A 17182-nucleotide genomic window follows, 5' to 3' on the forward strand; every position below is an offset into this window, starting at 1 on the left:
ATGTAATAACGGTTTTTAAATTGTATTTTTATTATCTTTTTAATACGATAACTGTTCAATATGTTTTGATTGTTAAAGGAAAAGATCCTTCAAACTTCCACTTTGGATAACGAAGGATATGTTTAATTTTCATGCATTTGAAAAATTATTTAAGAATTATATTTTTATATTTATATATACATATACTGATAAGATTTTACGAAACCAATGACCAAGTCTCCTGTCATCAGTGTTGTAAGAATTGTGATGGTGATTGAATGGATCATATTATTCATTTTAGATTCAATTATGATAATATAAATTTTTTTAAAGAATTTCGTAGAATTCATAAAAAAATAGAAATATAATAACAAAATTAACTTAAAGTTTTTCTAATAGGTTTGATAAATTCTTTATCAGTTTGACTGATTTTTTTAATCCACTCATCCCTTTTCTATTTATATGGTATCGGTTAGATTATTAAACATATCAATTTGCTTGCCATCATAGAATGGGGTGTGTTGTGGAAATTTACATAAAAGAGTGAGAAAGAAAAACTTATTAATTTTATCTAGAACATTTGCAATATGGTCAATTGTGTTGTGGCAGCATGCTGAGTTCATAGTAAGATACATAGAGCTTACGTCTGTCAAATTGAAAATTCAAGTGATATTTCTATTGTTACCTTCTAGCTTTATGCTAGATTGTAATATTTGTATTTTATTAATAAAATTTTGGGTTATTAGAAAAAATGAAAATTCAAGTAATTCACTACAACTTGTCAATTTGCATATATATATATATATCAAAGGAAGGATAGTGTTTCAAGCTACTTTCAACGAGCTGATGATAATGCTAAATGGATGGTGAAATGAAAATTATGCAGAATATATATTTATGAAATTAATTTGAAGGATTTGACAAGACAAAATAAGAAAGAATGTGAAGAAAAAAAAAACTAAAATGGGTGTCCAGGAAATAAAGATTACCCAAGAAATTAACCATCTAGTTATTTTCATGTAGATTCAACAATTATACGTAAAAGGATCCATCAAAATGATCAGACCCAGAAATATATATGAAGCAATATTTCATAGCTGACCATCCTTTTCTTTTGACGGAAACCTGGTAAATTAATGCTCCAAGTTAAAAGTTAACCTAAAATTTGAAGTTACAAAAGCTAAAAAACAATATAACCCTCAGCATGGTGTGGTCCCACATTTGGCCATAAATAAGGACTCCAGTGGAGGTACTGAGATTGTCATTCTCTAGCTAGCTCTCTGAAGAGTTTAAAATTGAGTGTTTCTATAGCTTCCTCATAGTGTCGACATGGTTTGGGAGAAAGATCCTTTGGTGCAAAAAGTGTGCGAGTTGTATGATCAAATCTCGAGCCTCGAGAGTCTCAAACCTTCCAAGGATGTCAACATGCTCTTCACACAACTTGTCCTCACATGCATGCCACCAAGCCCTATTGATGTTACCAAGCTCTGCAAAAGAATTCAAGAAATCAGGTTTAAGTTGATTCGACTATGTGGGGAAGCTGAGGGTCTCCTTGAGAGCCATTTCTCAACCATCTTAGGATCCTATGAAAACCCTCTTCACCATCTCAACATTTTCCCTTACTATTCTAACTATCTTAAGCTTAGCCTACTTGAATTCGATATTCTTAAAAAACACTGCTCAGATTATGTCCCTATTAAAGTTGCCTTTGTGGGTTCTGGTCCTCTTCCTCTCACTTCAATTGTCTTGGCTTCTTTCCATCTCACTACCACCTCTTTCCATAACTATGATATTGACCCTTCAGCCAATTCCAAGGCTCTTCAATTAGTTTCATCCGACCCTGATTTATCTGAAAGAATGTTCTTTCACACCACGGACATAATGGATGTTACATATGCTTTGAAAGACTATGATGTTGTTTTCTTGGCGGCTCTTGTAGGGATGGACAAGGATGCTAAAGTTCGAGTCATTGATCATTTGGCTAAGTATATGGCCCCCGGGGCAGTTTTAATGCTGAGGAGTGCTCATGGTGCTAGGGCTTTCCTTTATCCAGTTGTTGATCCTTGTGATCTAACAGGATTTGAGGTCCTCTCCGTATTCCATCCTACTGATGAAGTTATTAATTCAGTGGTCATTGCTCGTAAAGTTCCAACTACAAAACACACCGTTGAGAACCCTAAACTTCCCAACAAGTGCTCGGACATTGATATGTTCAGTCCCCTACTCAACCATGTGAACCTGATCGAGGAACTTGATATCGAGGATCAACTCTCCTGATCGAATTGCCCCTTTTTAACTCTCATCGTTACGTGTTCTTCTATTAGGCCAATTGGATCCTTACATTTTTCATTTGATTTTCGGCAATGTTTTTGCTCATCTACAAATTATATATCTACTATGGATTCTCTGTCTTTTCATATTGAGTATTAATAAATTAGAAGATCCAATTCAGCCCCATCAGGTTCAAAAATTGTTGTCAAGGTGATTGGTACTTCATTGATTGAATTTTTTCTGCTTTGCCTGCCATGATATATATATGAGATATGTACCTATGAGCATGCAAGCAAGTAACTTGTTGTTCACCATCATCCTATGGTCTTACTATATCATTGATTCCTTTAGCTGAAAGGATTTACAATATTGTGATTGAAAAGATTGTAACAAGATCTACTTTACTCATATCACACACACACACACATACATACATTCGTGCCCTTATCTTCCTCTTCTGTTTACAGTTTTTGTTTTTTTAAAACTTATCTACTTTGATAGTGCAGTTAGAGGAGAAAAAAATCAGTTTGAGAAGACATTATTGTTATTGGATGCTGCAGTCATTGAGCAATTATAGATCATTGGTTGTGCAGGTAGCTAAGTATCTTTTATCTATTTATGGCAACTGTCAGCCTGTCGGAAAAACCCTAATTCCAAACTCAATTTTGTCTTTCAGTCTTTGTTTACTTCAAATATATGTATATGGTTGATCCCATTTCTTCCATGCCACAAACTTGATATTGGTGAGATATATAATTTCTTAAATGAAAATCAAAGTGAAAGGGGGTGCCTCTATGTTGAGCTTTGGTATGATGAAATGTTCATATGGTATTTTTAAGTACCCAAGGGCTTTAGAAGGATCTTTAAGCCAATTAACAACACACTGGCAGTCACTTTCAACAACCAAGTTGAATGAATCTTTCCAGCTTGAAGTAGAGATTGTTTTGGATTGTAGGGTTCTAGTCTTATCGAAAGTTTTTAATTAGGTGTAAAAGTCTACTAGAAGGAACTGGACTATGAGTTATAAAGGATGACTTAGAATTTTTTGGACGTGGTTGTTGTGCAGCAAAGGTGAAAGAAAATATATTGATGAAATTGAAGAAAGAGGTGATTGTAGAGACCTTGAGGATTAATGGTAAGTGGGGGTCTAGAATCTGTTCAATATCCATTTTGACCGTCGGATTTGCCTAAATTTTGGCTCTGATTGTTTGTTTGGTATTGGCTACTTAATTTGCCATGTCTTTGGGAGTGCTAATTTAGTTGCAGATTCTCTTGTGATATTAGGGGTGAACAGGAGCTATATGTTGTATGTTTTATGGGGGTTTTAGAATTTTTTTTCTAAAATATTTATATTATTTTTAGTTTAATATTTATTAATTTCACATATCTTTTCAATTTGTTAAAATTTTATATAGGGAAAATTTAAATTATGAATAAACTGCACTATTAGTCACTAAATTATGAGTAAGTATTTGTTTTGGTCACTTAACTAAAAAAATTACAATTTTGTCACTGAACTATTTGAAAGTTTTTATTTAAGTTATTGGACTATTTAAAAGTTTTTATTTAAGTCACTAGGTTGTTATGTTTTTTTTTTAAAAAAAAAAAGTTCTGCCAGTGAGCTCCAAGCGACAATTTGACAATTGGTACCCATCAATAAGTAGAAGAACATACCTTAGATCTAAATAGATCTGACGATCAGTGTCAAAGATTAGAGAAAAAAGTTGTTAGAATTTTGGTTCATAGATTCATGACATTCAAAACTAAACTATAGAAGAGAATAAGAAAAAGAACTTGCAATTAGTGCAAGCAATGTGAACAGAAATAGTCATATAGCATCGATTTTAATAGCCCAGTGACTTAAATAAAAACTTTTGAATAGTTTAATGACCAACTTATAACTTTTTTAAATGACCAAAACAAAAACTTACCCATAGTATAGTGACTAACGATGTAGTTTACCCTTAAATTATTTTAATGTTTGCAGCATAATATTATATGAGTTTAATATAAAATTTGCCACATGAACTTCTCCATTTGTATCTGACCGAAATCTTTTTTTTTAACTTAGTTGGTACCTAAACTTATATTCCGTTGCCTAGGTTGATACCATTGCACTAACATGGTTAGTTTGTGCTAATGTGGCGCTAATAGTTAATCTGGCTGTGACACCTGACAACCTCTCAATATGCCACATGGCAAACATAAATAATGAAATAAAAATATTTAAAATATATAAATTAATAAAAAAAGTAATTTTTTTCACATCAAGAATAAACCTAGACAGATTGCTGTCTAGATTCAAATGCATTTGAACAACTATTTGTCTAGACTCATTTGATATATAATTTTAGTAATTTTATGTATTAAAAATATACAAACTTGCTAACAATACATTTGGAATGAATTTAGACAAACGGGTGTCTAGATCCAGATGTATTTGGACAAATATTAGTCTAGGTTCAAACTTGATGTTGAAAAAAAGTGTACTTTTTTTTATTAATTTACACATTTTAAAATTTTTTATTTATGTTTTGCCATGTAGCATTACCATGTGTCATTGCTATATTGGTTACCAGTGCCACGTCAGCACAAATTAACAGTATTAGCGTGGAGATACTACCATTGTTGATGGAATACAAGTTCAAGTATCAACTAGGTCCAAAAAAGAGTATCAGCTAGGTATAAATGGAAAATTTTAGGGGGCAAAATATATAACCCTATATAATATTATGATGAAAATATTAAAAAAATGTTATAATGTCTATATAAAAAATTTAATAAACAAAAAAGATATGTAAAACTATTAAATATTAAACTAAAAATAATATAAATATTTTAAAAAAATTAAAAACTAATATAAGTGATATTAAATTAAGTTTAAATTAATTATTTATAAATATGAATAAATTTAAATAAAATTAAATTTCTAATTTGAATCGAATTAAATTTGGATAAATATAAAATATATTGTACAATCTCGATTTAGCCTAGCCTTTAAGCGATTATTTGAGGGGAGGGGTTGAACTTGAGGTGAGGGCCATGATGATGATGAAGGTGCTGAGGGTCACAAATTGCGAAATCAAAGGTGATAAATAAAAACGGATAAAAAATTTTAGATTCATCAACGTTGGGTTCGAAACAAAACTTTAAAAAAGGAAGAAAAAAATTTGAACTCCAACAAAATTAGCTAACAAACCAAAACGTCTAAGCAACACGTGTTATAAGGAAAATATATATATATATATTTAAGAGCCTCCCTTAGGTTGTCTTTGGATCCAGCCTCCATTGTTTATGAAAGTGTTGATATTTAATAAATAGCTCAAATCCTTAGACGACAGCTTCTTCTCCCATGCCACACGCTTCGACTTGTTTGCCCCTGCTCCTGTACAATCTACTTCTGCATAAACTATACTATTTCTGCACAAATTTTATCAATGAAACTATCAAAAACTAACCATGCTTAATTGAATCATTAGTTCCAACAAAGATAAAAAAATTTCCAAGGCCTAAAAATCTTACTCTTTCCCAACATAATTCCATGCTGCCCAACCCTGTGGTACGATGATACCCGACATCCTCGTGCGGTAAAACAATACTCTGGCATAAGGTTTATATGCTCTTCCTAGATAAGCAGGACCTGTTCCGAATATCCATCCCTCTTTGAACACGAAACCACTATGATCAACTATGCTATCCCGAGCTTGAGCGGTGATATAAGCCGCCATGCCGCTACGTTGAGCCGATGCCGTTACATTTAAATTGCATCCCTACATGAAACTTTGAGTGTAAATATACCTCAATCAGAGAGAGAGAGAGAGATTCGTGTGGTTATAACCGAGTAAATGCCTACTTGGTAAATTGATCTTCCGTTTCCCCATATGAAATCAACAGCACCTTCAATATAACAATTTTCAAAGTAATGACGACCTTCTGAATCTGTCAGTGTATCTTGTACACTTATAAACCCACATCGATAAAATGCAGCCATGTCTGCATTGATCAGAGCTGCTGGTGCCCATGTAATTGGTTTTCCAGGTTCAAGATTGTAAGTATTCTGTCAAACAAAAAAGGTTATTTGTTCAATATAATTGTGAATATTTTTAGACTTGCACGTGCAAAAAGTTAAGCCGCTAGACCTTGAATGTTATATCCATGGCAACAAAATCGTCAGCATACAAAGAGAGTGTAGAACTTCTAATGGAGTCACCCCCATCTCCAAACTGGACAATTGTCGACCTGTCTGACTCTCCTTGAAGAAGAATTCTTGGTTTATCTCTAGGGATAGTCACCTTTTCACTAAACAAATATTAAAGCATAAGATTAGAGCTATAAATAAAGCACTTCATTGGTCCGCAAATATATATATATATATATACCAAAGAGTTTCAGCGGTAAATATCTTACTTGTAGATACCGGCTTTAACATGAATAAGTGTCCAAACTTCATTGTTTGATGGAACAGAATCAATGGCATTTTGAATAGTGGTGAAACTCCCATGGCCTGATTGATCTACTATGATAGTTTGTCTAACTCGACCATCTGTCTTGGTTGACATCAACAGGACTAAAACCAGCACACTACTGTTGAGGAAGAAATTGAAAAACTGCATTTTTTAATGGAATAGGAACTTAAGAATTATAGAAAAATAGAATGAGTTGGGTCAATATATATACCATTTGAGATAATATGTTTGAACCGGAAAGTTAACATTTGTTTTCTTCTTTTTGGCAGTTTATCTGGCAAAATTGGGAAAATAAGCCATTTTCTGATAGATTATTATGAAAGAATCAGGTACTAGGGTGAGCCAGATAACTCAAGGCTGTGTTGACCAACAAAACATAACTTTCCTTAATGAGGGGAAAACCATATTAGCACCAAAAAATCTGCTCATCTTCCTAAAGCCACCAAGTTAATATTATTTATGGTAAGTTTTAACTGCTTTCCATACATGGCTTTCAAACCGTTTTTACTCATAATGAAAAAGGACACTAATTTATAGGTGTTGTAATCCATATAATTAAAATTTCAGCTTCAATTTTGAAAATCCAAGTTAATTTTTGTTTCAAATTTCGGGGGGCTTGACTTTGATTTTGATTATGACTTTGACTTTTAATTTTTATTTATTTTTTATTGTTATTAGTATAACATATAAAAGAGATGACCATGCATGCAAAGATGGCGGCCATATTTTGCAAAGGGAAGGAACAAGGAGGACAACAATTAAAAGCAAAGAGAGGGTACAAGACAAGGCAAGGAATAACCATGTGAAAGTAGAGAAAAGGTACAAAAATTAAACGTGATAGAGAAGCAACATGGCAAGAGGGAAAATAAAAGAAGAAAAATTGGCTTTTAAAAAGCCCAAGCTTAAGGGGGCTCAAGGGTGAGAAAAAAAAAGGAGGAAAAAGAAAGAGCTCCAAGAGAAAACCAGAGAAAATCAAAGCTGAAAGAAAAGAGAATGGCAAGGAGCCACCACTAGATAAGGCAAGAGAGCAAGGAGAAAACAGAGACGTTACATGCGAAAGCCAAAGCTAAAAAGGAAGGAGAAACCTTTAGCTAGTATAATTATATACACTTTGTTGAAACTTGCACTCATTTACTTTGTGTATGCATTGCAAAATCTTGTTTTGGGTATCATAACAAGATTCAACTGAGTTGAAATTTGTATTTTCGATACAAAGTAGAGATGACGGTGATTGAGGACGGTCCACTTAGTGGGTGGAGAGTTGTAGGTAATATAATAAGTATGAGAAATGGAGGAAGCTGGGAGACGACAGTTGAAAGAGAGAGAGCGCCCTATCCCTCGTTCTTGAGGGATCTTTTAAAGGGAATCATTGTTCCTTCTCGAGGTACCACGTCTTTTTTCCTATTGACTTCATATTCCTTAAAACTCAGTTGATTTATTGACGTCACTTCCTCTTAAGTATGAGTCGTCATGTCAAGACAATGAGTAAATTTTACATACGGTAGGCATGATGTCTTTGTCAAAGGTGTGGTTCCTTTAGGTAGGGGTGTTCATTCGGTTAATCGACCCGAAATAACATTAACTGAATTAACTGACCTTTCAAAATTTTTAACTATTAACCGAACTGAAATTTTTTCAAAAAAAATTTAACCGAACCGAAATTTTTTCGGTTAATTCAGTCGATTAACCGAAAATTATATGTTTTTTATTTTTGGTTAAAAATTAACCGAATTAACCGAATTACCCGAATTAACCGAATTACCTGAATTAAATCACTACATAATTAAATTATTTTTAGACTTTTAGACTTTAGTTTTAGTTTTAGTTTTAGAATTTTATTTTTATTTATTAAATTATTTGTAATTTTTATGATTGGGTTGGGTTGGGTAATTGGGTTGGGTTGAATACTTGAGTTTGGATTGGGTTTAGGTGAATAGTGAGCCTGTTTATATATTATAATTTTATTTATTAATTTTTTCAGTTAAACCAAAAAAATTCGGTTAACCGACCGTTTCGAACCGAATTAACCGTTAACCAAAAAATCAAAAAATAATTAACCGACCCTCGACCGAAAAAATTCGGTTAACCGACCGATTAACGAATTCGGTCGATTAACCGAATTTTTTTGGTTTTACCCGAATTTTGCACACCCCTACCTTTAGGGGTGTGCTCTCCTAGCTGTGGGCCTAGCCTTGAGTGACAAAACTTGTTGTCACAAATTATCTTAGCTCATGGAACACCTTGTGAGAGCACTGTATCATGAGGCGAGTTCGCAAGACATAAACATAACAATATCTACTTCTGTAAACATTTCCCTTGCATGGCTTCTCTTGATACTTAAGCTCCTTGTGTTGCGCATTTTGGTGTGGTAATTTTGCTCCTCATTTTGGACTCGGTCGTCTTACCTTGCTGACCAAATTGTTATTTAACTTGTTTATGATTTTGATAAAAAAATAACTTGTTTATTATTGTGATAAAAAAAACATTCTTTGTATCTTAATCTGAGGAAACTTGTCTTTTATGGTATGAAAAACATGTCAAATTCTTTCTTTTGGCACTAAAAGCATGTATTCCTTCTAAAGCATTTGTAATTCCTCGTTTTGGCACGAAAATGGGCACCATGTGAACTATAATGATTCTATGTTTCAAGTATGCACGAATGTATTTATATTGACCTAAAACAGTTGTTAAGTTTACAAGAAGCAAAGTGAGCAAAACTGATTGTAGAAGTGGGCACTTCTGCAATAACTGCAATAGCCACAATGAAAACATGGGATAACAAAGTTGTTTATGTAGTTTGATTTTCCTATGTCTGCAGAGCTTAACTCAGTGAGATGAATCCATTATCTTTGCAACAAATATAGCCAGTGATTCTAGCTCTAGTACACCTAAGTGAAGAATCCTCACTTTTGTATTTTAAAGACTAAACCTCTTACTGCTAAATTCTCCCCTAAGAACTTAACTTGTAAAACCAAACACACAAAGTTTTTATAATAAAAATGCTCACTTACAAGGAACATTCCTATCTGAACAAATAAGTGTTCTCAATACTCTATACATTCACCTATACAAGTCTCTCGATTATATAACATTTTTGAGACTTGCTAATATAATGAAGATCAATTACAATCCCTTTTAAACAACAACTAAAATAGCTAAATACAATATAATATTAATGACCAAAGTAAAAAGGATTGTTGGCAGATAAGTCTTTAAGTTTCAATTTTATCCAACTCCCTTGATTTAAAGGATTCGATATATATTATCTGATCCTCTAGATATGCTTCTCCTAATGAATTGATCTTCATTTATGTGCTTGAATAATTTCATGATATCAACACAACCCAAAGATATGATTCAATAAATTGTCAATTTTCCAAATATGACACATTACAGCAACTTCAAATATTTCAATACTCTGCCTTTTGATAATTTTTTGAACAAAATAATATTAAGACAGGGAACTTAATAAACAATCAACCAAAGCTTCCCCTTAGCATGATCCCCTTTGTCGAAACTCTTTTTTGAAATCGACTTTTTATTTTAAAAAACAAAAATGGAGTTGCCACCAATCTTTTTTATTTAGGCATGATTGGATCACCTTAAAACTCATATTAGACTTATTAAAACGAAATTTTTCGATCTACAAAATCTAGGAAATGGGTTCGGGGGTCGGTTACGCATAAGAAATGATTAGCACCCTCGTAATGCCCAAAATTGATACCTAGTTGATTAATTGATGTCCTAGTGTCGAGAATTAAAAATTTGAATAAAATTAAAAACACGATCCCACCTTTAATTAGAATCACCTAAGTGAATCAAGACACACATAAAAGGGCTTCTTATCTCAAGGTAAACAAAAAGGTCACGTCCTGTAAGTTAGGACACGACGTCTTGAATCCTAAAAAATAAGCTTGCTCATTATTAATTAAATCTCATGTGTTTTAGTTTTAAAAGGAATGTTCGGTTATCTAGGTTCAAAGAGAAAGTCAAACCCCGTAAGTTAATGCATGACTTCTTGAATCTCTAAATAAGAACGTTGCTTTGGTTTTGAAATTCTCTGTTTTATGCATCGAGCAAAAAATTAATGTGACACTTAAAGTGATGTATATTTAGTTTATTCAGGTATAGTATGAAAATGGATAAATATGTTTAAACACGATACTTGGTACGAATATTAGCACAGTAAAGTAATATAGTAACGAATAAAAAAAGAACAGATGACATTAAAATGATAAGTAAGTAAATCAATTAATAAAATAGAAATGAAAATACTATGCTAATGAGTGATGATAATACAACTATAATGATAGTAAAATAACAATTTAATAATAATAGCAATAATTATACTAGTTACCATAATAATAATAATAATAATAATAATAATAATTGGGGCAACAAAGAAGAAAATAAGTGCATATTGAAAAGGAAACGTAAAAATATAATTTTTAAATATGTAAAAAAGTAAAGAAATAATAAATGAATAAATAAATACAAAGAAAACAGTTTATAAAAGGGTAAAAATAAAGGACTAAATCGTAATTTAAATGAAATTAAAAGGATAAATCAAGATAAAATAAAAAATAAAAGACTAAATTATAATACGCAAAAAATAACAGGGGCTAAATGGGAAATTATCCCAAACTTATTAAACGCACCGTTTCCAGAAGTATTTAAATAACCAAAAGACTAAAATGAAAAAAAGATAAAATTAAGTGGATAAATTTTAAAAATTAAAAATCTAGAAATAAGGCCAATTTGAACAGGATTTAAAAAAAAGAAGGATTAAAGCTGCAAATATCCCCCCTTAAAAACACGCGGATCTTCCGGGCGGTTCGGATTGGGCAATCGGGTCGGGTAAAACGACACCGTTTCAGGCATCCATCTCTTAAAATGGTCCATGGACCAAAATGAAAATAAAAGGAAATTAAATGGAAAAATAGAAAATATAAAAAAAATAAAATAGGACAAATTGAAGCAGACCACAAAACTGGAAGGACCAAAGGCGCAAATAGAACATTTTTTTAAAAAAAAGCACGGATCCTAAGGCTGGTCGGGTCAGTTTTCGGGTCATGCTTCAAAACAATGCCGTTTTGGCATCTTAAGCTTAAGCCCAAAACAACGTTGTGCAAGAGACCTATAAATACAAAAAAAAAATCAATTCAGACCCCTTTTAGAAAAAACTGAATACCCATCCCTTTTTTCTCTCAACAGCCCTCTCAGGTCGACCATCAGGTTCGGCGATCCCCCACAACAGCCACCAGTCCTCGGTGATGGGCTACGTCGTTTCCGGTGGTCGAAAAATGCCAAACACCTTTTTTTTGGCATTTCGGCTCCCAAAGCCAGGATCCAAAGGCCAAAAGCCTCAAATAATAATAATAATAATAATAATAATAATAATAATAAAAGAACAAAAAGCTTTGGTTTTTTCCTTTTTCTGTTTGCCCTTTTTGTATTCCCCTATATTGAAACCCGAAGAGGAACCCTAGTGGGTTTGACAACTTTCGGGATCAGAGGAGACCAGGCTCCCGTCGGCGGCGCAAAATAGAACCAAGTGAAAGGTAATTTTTTTTCTTTTTTATATTATATTTATTTTTGCTTTCAAATAAAATAAATAAATAAAAAATAAATCACCTTTTTGCTTAGAGTTAATATCTGATTTCTGTCTTTTTGATTGTTTTTTTGTACTTTTTCTCTGTGTAAAAAAAATCTGCTCAATACAATTTGTTCTCTGGCTTTTATAGCCATTATACATTGTTTCTTTTTACTATTTTTTCCTACTGTTTCTTTTTCGTGTTATTGTTGTTGTCCTTATTCTTCACTTTTTGCAATGGTAGACCTCAGGCAATGAGACCGCTGGCGAATGGAGGAGGCAGTGCGCAGACTAGGGATTAGGGTTTTTGTTTCTAAAAAGTTCTTTTAGGCCACTGGTAGTTTGGGCCTCGGGGTTATTGGGTTAGGGTTTGTATATTTGGGCCTTATGGACTGTTGTAATAGACTTTTGATTTGTTTTTTGGTTTTATTTATTTTATTTGATTTCTGTTTGAGCTCGGGTTAAATTGGGTCTCTACAACTGCCCGTCTTTACTCGTTGTCGTGTAACAAGAATAGAGTAAAAACTTTTAAGAATGGTCAATTTTGTCCAGTCTCGTCGAATTTCGACCTCTTTGGTTCTCCCCTTTGTCGCTTCAATCTACTCCACTGTGACTCTAGGGAGATAAGGTTATCTTTAATCTGCTCTACTACAACTTCAGAGAGATAAGATTCGTAACCTCAATCTACTCTACTGCAACTTTAAGGAGATTAGGTTTGTGACTTTAATCTGCTGCACTGCAACTTCAGGTAGATTCGCTATGGTAAATTTAATCCGACCTACTGCAACTTCAAAGGTATAAGATTTAGTCTCAATCTACGCCGCTGTAACTTCAAGGAGATAAGACTTGTAACTTCAATTTGCTCCACTGCAACTTTAAGTAGATTTGTAACTTGTAGCTTTAACCTGTTCCACTACAACTTTAGGAAAATAAGATTTGTAGCTTTAATCTGCTCCACTGCAATTTCAGGGAGAGAAAGTTTATAACTTGTAGCTTTAATCTATTCCACTACAACTTCAGGGAAATATGATTCACTATCTTCAATCTGATCCAGTGCAACTTCAGGGAGATAAGATTTGTATCTTGTAGCTTTGTATTTTGTCATATTGTTCATGCAATCAAAATCTAATTTACTAGTAAAGGGATAATGATCTCCGTTTGGGGATACTAGGACTCTCTGATTCTATTACCCGTATCGTTTGAAGCTCCGTCAAAATTTAATTTCCAATGATGTTCGTCTTAAACATTTTCTTCTATGGTTGCAACATATATCAGATTTTTATTCAGGAAATTAAAATTCAAAGCTCGTAATCTTCTCGAGCTCTACTAGCTAGGAAATATGCTATTACACTATCTTTTACTGCCTTTTGGTTCACATAGACTATATCAAATTCGGAAAGCAGAATTTACCATCAGGCCATTCTTTCATTCAGAGCAGTCGACTCCATCATGTACTTTAGGGGGTCCATTTTTTAGATTAGCCAAGTCGTATGGTACAACATGTATTGTCTCAGTCTCTGGGGTGTCTAGATTAAAGCGCAACACAACTTTTCAATCGGCGAGTATCTTGTCTCACATTCAGTGAACTTCTTACTAAGGTAGTATATCGCTTTTTCTTTCCTTCCTAACTCATCATGTTGACCCAGCACGCATCCCATAAAATTCCCAAATGCTGCCAAGTACAGTATCAGTTTCTTATCTAGACTAGGTGGCATTAGCATTGGGGAATTGGACAGGTACTATTTGACCTTATAGAAAGTTTTCTGGCATTCTTCATCCTATACACTTGGATTGTGTTTCTTAAGGAGACGGAATATGGGGTCACATTTCTCGGTTAGTTGTGAAATGAATCGGACTATGTAATTTAATCTTTCTAAGAAACCCCGGAGCTCCTTTTGAGTGCGTGGCGGAGGCAAATCCTGTATAGCCTTGACTTTATCCGAGTCAATCTCGATCCCCTTTTTACTAACTACAAAACCTAACAATTTTCCCGACCTATCCCCAAAGGTACATTTTGTTGAATTGAGCTTTAGTTGAAATTTTCTCAACTTTAATATCCTGTTCGGGATTTTACAATTATATCATCGACATAAACATCTATTTCTTTGTGCATCATATCATGAAACAAAGTTACCAAGGCTCTTTGATACATCGCTCTCGTATTTCTCAGTCCGAATGGCATCACTTTATAGCATGGTTACGAATGTGGTATTTTCCATCTCCTCAGGATGCATCTTTATTTGGTTGTATCCAAAGAAGCCATCCATGAAGGAGAATAGTGAATAATCTGCCGTGTTGTCTACTAAGGTGCCGATGTAGGGAAACGAAAAATTGTCCTTTAGGTTGGCTTTGTTTAAATTCCTGCAGTCTACACATATTTGTACCTTTCTATATTTCTTAGGGACGAGGACTATATTGGTTACCCATTCCGAGTATTTAACCACTTGTAGGAAACCAGCGACGAATTGCTTCTTAACCTCTTCTTTTATTTTTAATAGGACGTCGGGCCTTATCCTTCGGAGTTTTGTTGAACTGGCTTACATTCTTCCTTTATGTGGAGTCAATGTACCACGATATCAGTACTTAGAAGAGGCAAGTCTTGGTACGACCATGCAAAAACATCTTTGAATTCTTGGAGTAATTCAATGAGGTCTCGCTTTTTCTCTGCAGTGATGCAAGCCGCGATCTTCACCTCTTTCTTTTGTTGTTTGTCTCCTAAGCTCACAACTTCTACTGACTCTTTGTAAGGTAGGATTTGTTTCTCATCTTGTTCTACCATCCTTAACAAATCAGGAGATAGGTTACAATCTCGATCATCTTCAAAATCTTGAGGTTCCTCTCGCCACATATCTTGTCCAAAAGGAGATTCTGAGTTAGTAGCAGCGTTGCTCATATCATTGATATTTGGAGACCTGTTATAGGAACGAAGGAAGACCCAAAAAATAAATGAATCCAAGAATAATTATCTGTGTGGTATGAGTATGAATGAAATGGAAAAAATAAAAGAATATTTGCCCAAAATGAGACACAAAGATACATTTTATTGAAATAAAGATGTTGAACATATGCCTTTTTCACAAAAGGATTCTTATTGCTCCTAGGCTTAGAGCAATAAGTGTGTTTTAAACATTACTCTGAATTAGTTCTAAAAATTATAGGGATCTCTTCCGCAGTCCAATTGTTCAGAACACTTCTGGGGATATAACGACGAATGCTTGACAGGTTTTCCCCAATTCCTTCTTCGGATGTAGCATTCATGCTCAAGTTTTCCAACATTTCTTTTGCAATTTCTTTTCTTGACGTCTTTCGTTCAGGATAAATGATTTCCCCCGACATGAACGTTTTAGATATATAGGGAAAGGTCATCGGTTCCCATTTGACCTCTCCCCTACTCAATTGCGCTCTTCTTCTTTCTTATTTTTTCTCTAGCTCCCTCTTTTTTTGCCTCGCATCTGGCTTGTATCCTAAACCAAAACGGTCTCGTTTGTCCATCAGTATTGGTGTCTCGACTCTCTCTTAAAAGTATTTTCTGAGTCCTCTTCCAAGTAAGGCTCATTTTCCAACTGTCAACTGCAGACCCATCTTTGTGGTTTTGGATATTATTGGTTCTGGGATTTTGTTTCCTTCGACAATGAAAGTTGCATTAACAAATTCCAGTGACCGAAAGGAACATTTTATTGCCTTATCATCCGCTCTTATGTATGGTGCGTTACTAGTTATAGATGCAATGATATCCTCTTTATCGTTTATCATCACCAGTCGACCCTCCGTTACCAACTTTAATTTCTAGTATAATGATGATGGCATTGCCCCAGCTAAGTGAATCCAAGTCTACTCAACAAGTAGTTATAAGAGGGCTTGATATCCATCACCAAAAAGTCTACCTCATATGTGTTTGGGTCAATTAAGAGAGGTATTTCAATCCTTCCCATTACCCTTCTTTCCGTACCATCGAATGCTCTTACTATATTTTGGCACATCTTCATGTGAGAGCTATCCACTGGCAATCTATTCAATGTGGATAGAGGCAAGACGTTTAGTGCAGATCCATTGTCGATTAACACTCCTGACAACGTATATCATTTGCAGCGGATAGTGATGTATAGAACCTTCGTGGATCCCATGCCCCTGGCAGTATTTCATGGTCATTGAAAAAGATGAAATTATTGACACTCGGATTGTTAACAGACGGTCTAGCTTTTCACAGAGATATCATCAGTGACATAAGTTTCATTTAACACCTTCATCAATGCGCTACGATGCGTTTCTGATCTTAAGAGCAAGGCTAATATCGATATGCGAGCTGGTTGTTTGTGTAGCTATTCTACAACACTATACTCACTATGCTTCGAGAATTTTAGAAATTTCTTAGCCTCATTTGCAGTTATCGGCTCATTAACAGGTGATTCAAGTCTAGCCATCTTTTCTTTCTTGTGTTTAACCACCAAGGTTTTTCCTTTAATGGGCTCGATTATTGTATTTGTAAGGTCATATCGCCTCTCACTGCGTGTGTAGAAACCAACATCCTGGCCCTCTTCTGAAGTGCTAACCGCGTTATCCTCTCTTCGGATCATCACGTTGTAGTTATAATTTCACGAAACCTTTTTGCTATCCCTGTAGGGAAAGCCACAGGTTTCTAAATTATGACTTTTGGCATAGTTTATGTTCTCGCCTCATTACTTCTTGGTAGAGAAATAATCACCACCGAGTGGTTAACTTTTTAAACCTTCTCCATCGATCCTTCTTCTGAGGCACACACATCTCCTCCTTCTAAGCCTTTGACATCTTTATAAAATTTGATTTCTTTGTTATCCATCAGACTTTGCACTAGAGCGCTGAACTTAACACACTCTTAGATCTCATGACTCTCTTT

At 34.1% G+C, this 17182-nt stretch overlaps 2 protein-coding genes across 2 annotated transcripts; one reads left to right on the plus strand and one right to left on the minus strand.

Moving 5' to 3' along the window:
- The first annotated feature begins 1248 nt into the window (after window positions 1-1248).
- On the plus strand, window positions 1249-2583 carry LOC107888338 (nicotianamine synthase). Its single transcript, XM_016812411.2, has one exon. The coding sequence runs from the start codon at window positions 1309-1311 to the stop codon at window positions 2254-2256; it is 948 nt and encodes a 315-aa protein (XP_016667900.1). The 5' UTR covers window positions 1249-1308; the 3' UTR covers window positions 2257-2583.
- A 2915-nt stretch (window positions 2584-5498) lies between these two features.
- LOC107889807 (probable pectinesterase 29) lies at window positions 5499-16883 on the minus strand. The gene is made up of 7 exons (XM_016814368.2): window positions 16652-16883; window positions 16245-16375; window positions 6658-6857; window positions 6390-6549; window positions 6104-6307; window positions 5773-6020; window positions 5499-5670 (listed from the first exon to the last, which is right to left on the minus strand). Exons 1-7 carry the CDS (start codon window positions 16881-16883, stop codon window positions 5499-5501), a joined length of 1347 nt encoding a protein of 448 aa, XP_016669857.2.
- Between the last annotated feature and the right edge of the window lie 299 nt (window positions 16884-17182).

This window comes from Gossypium hirsutum, chromosome D13 (assembly GCF_007990345.1).
Source record: "Gossypium hirsutum isolate 1008001.06 chromosome D13, Gossypium_hirsutum_v2.1, whole genome shotgun sequence".
Taxonomy (NCBI): domain Eukaryota; kingdom Viridiplantae; phylum Streptophyta; class Magnoliopsida; order Malvales; family Malvaceae; genus Gossypium; species Gossypium hirsutum.

Coding starts and splice junctions, on each gene's coding strand:
- LOC107888338 (XM_016812411.2), top strand. CDS start 1,309: ATGGTTTGGGAGAAAGATCCTTTGGTGCAAAAAGTGTGCGAGTTGTAT.
- LOC107889807 (XM_016814368.2), bottom strand. CDS start 16,883: ATGATCCGAAGAGAGGATAACGCGGTTAGCACTTCAGAAGAGGGCCAG. Junction 6,021..6,103: donor ACGGAAGATCAATTTACCAA/GTAGGCATTTAC, acceptor AGTTTCATGTAG/GGATGCAATTTAAATGTAAC. Junction 5,671..5,772: donor TGGAATTATGTTGGGAAAGA/GTAAGATTTTTA, acceptor AAATTTGTGCAG/AAATAGTATAGTTTATGCAG.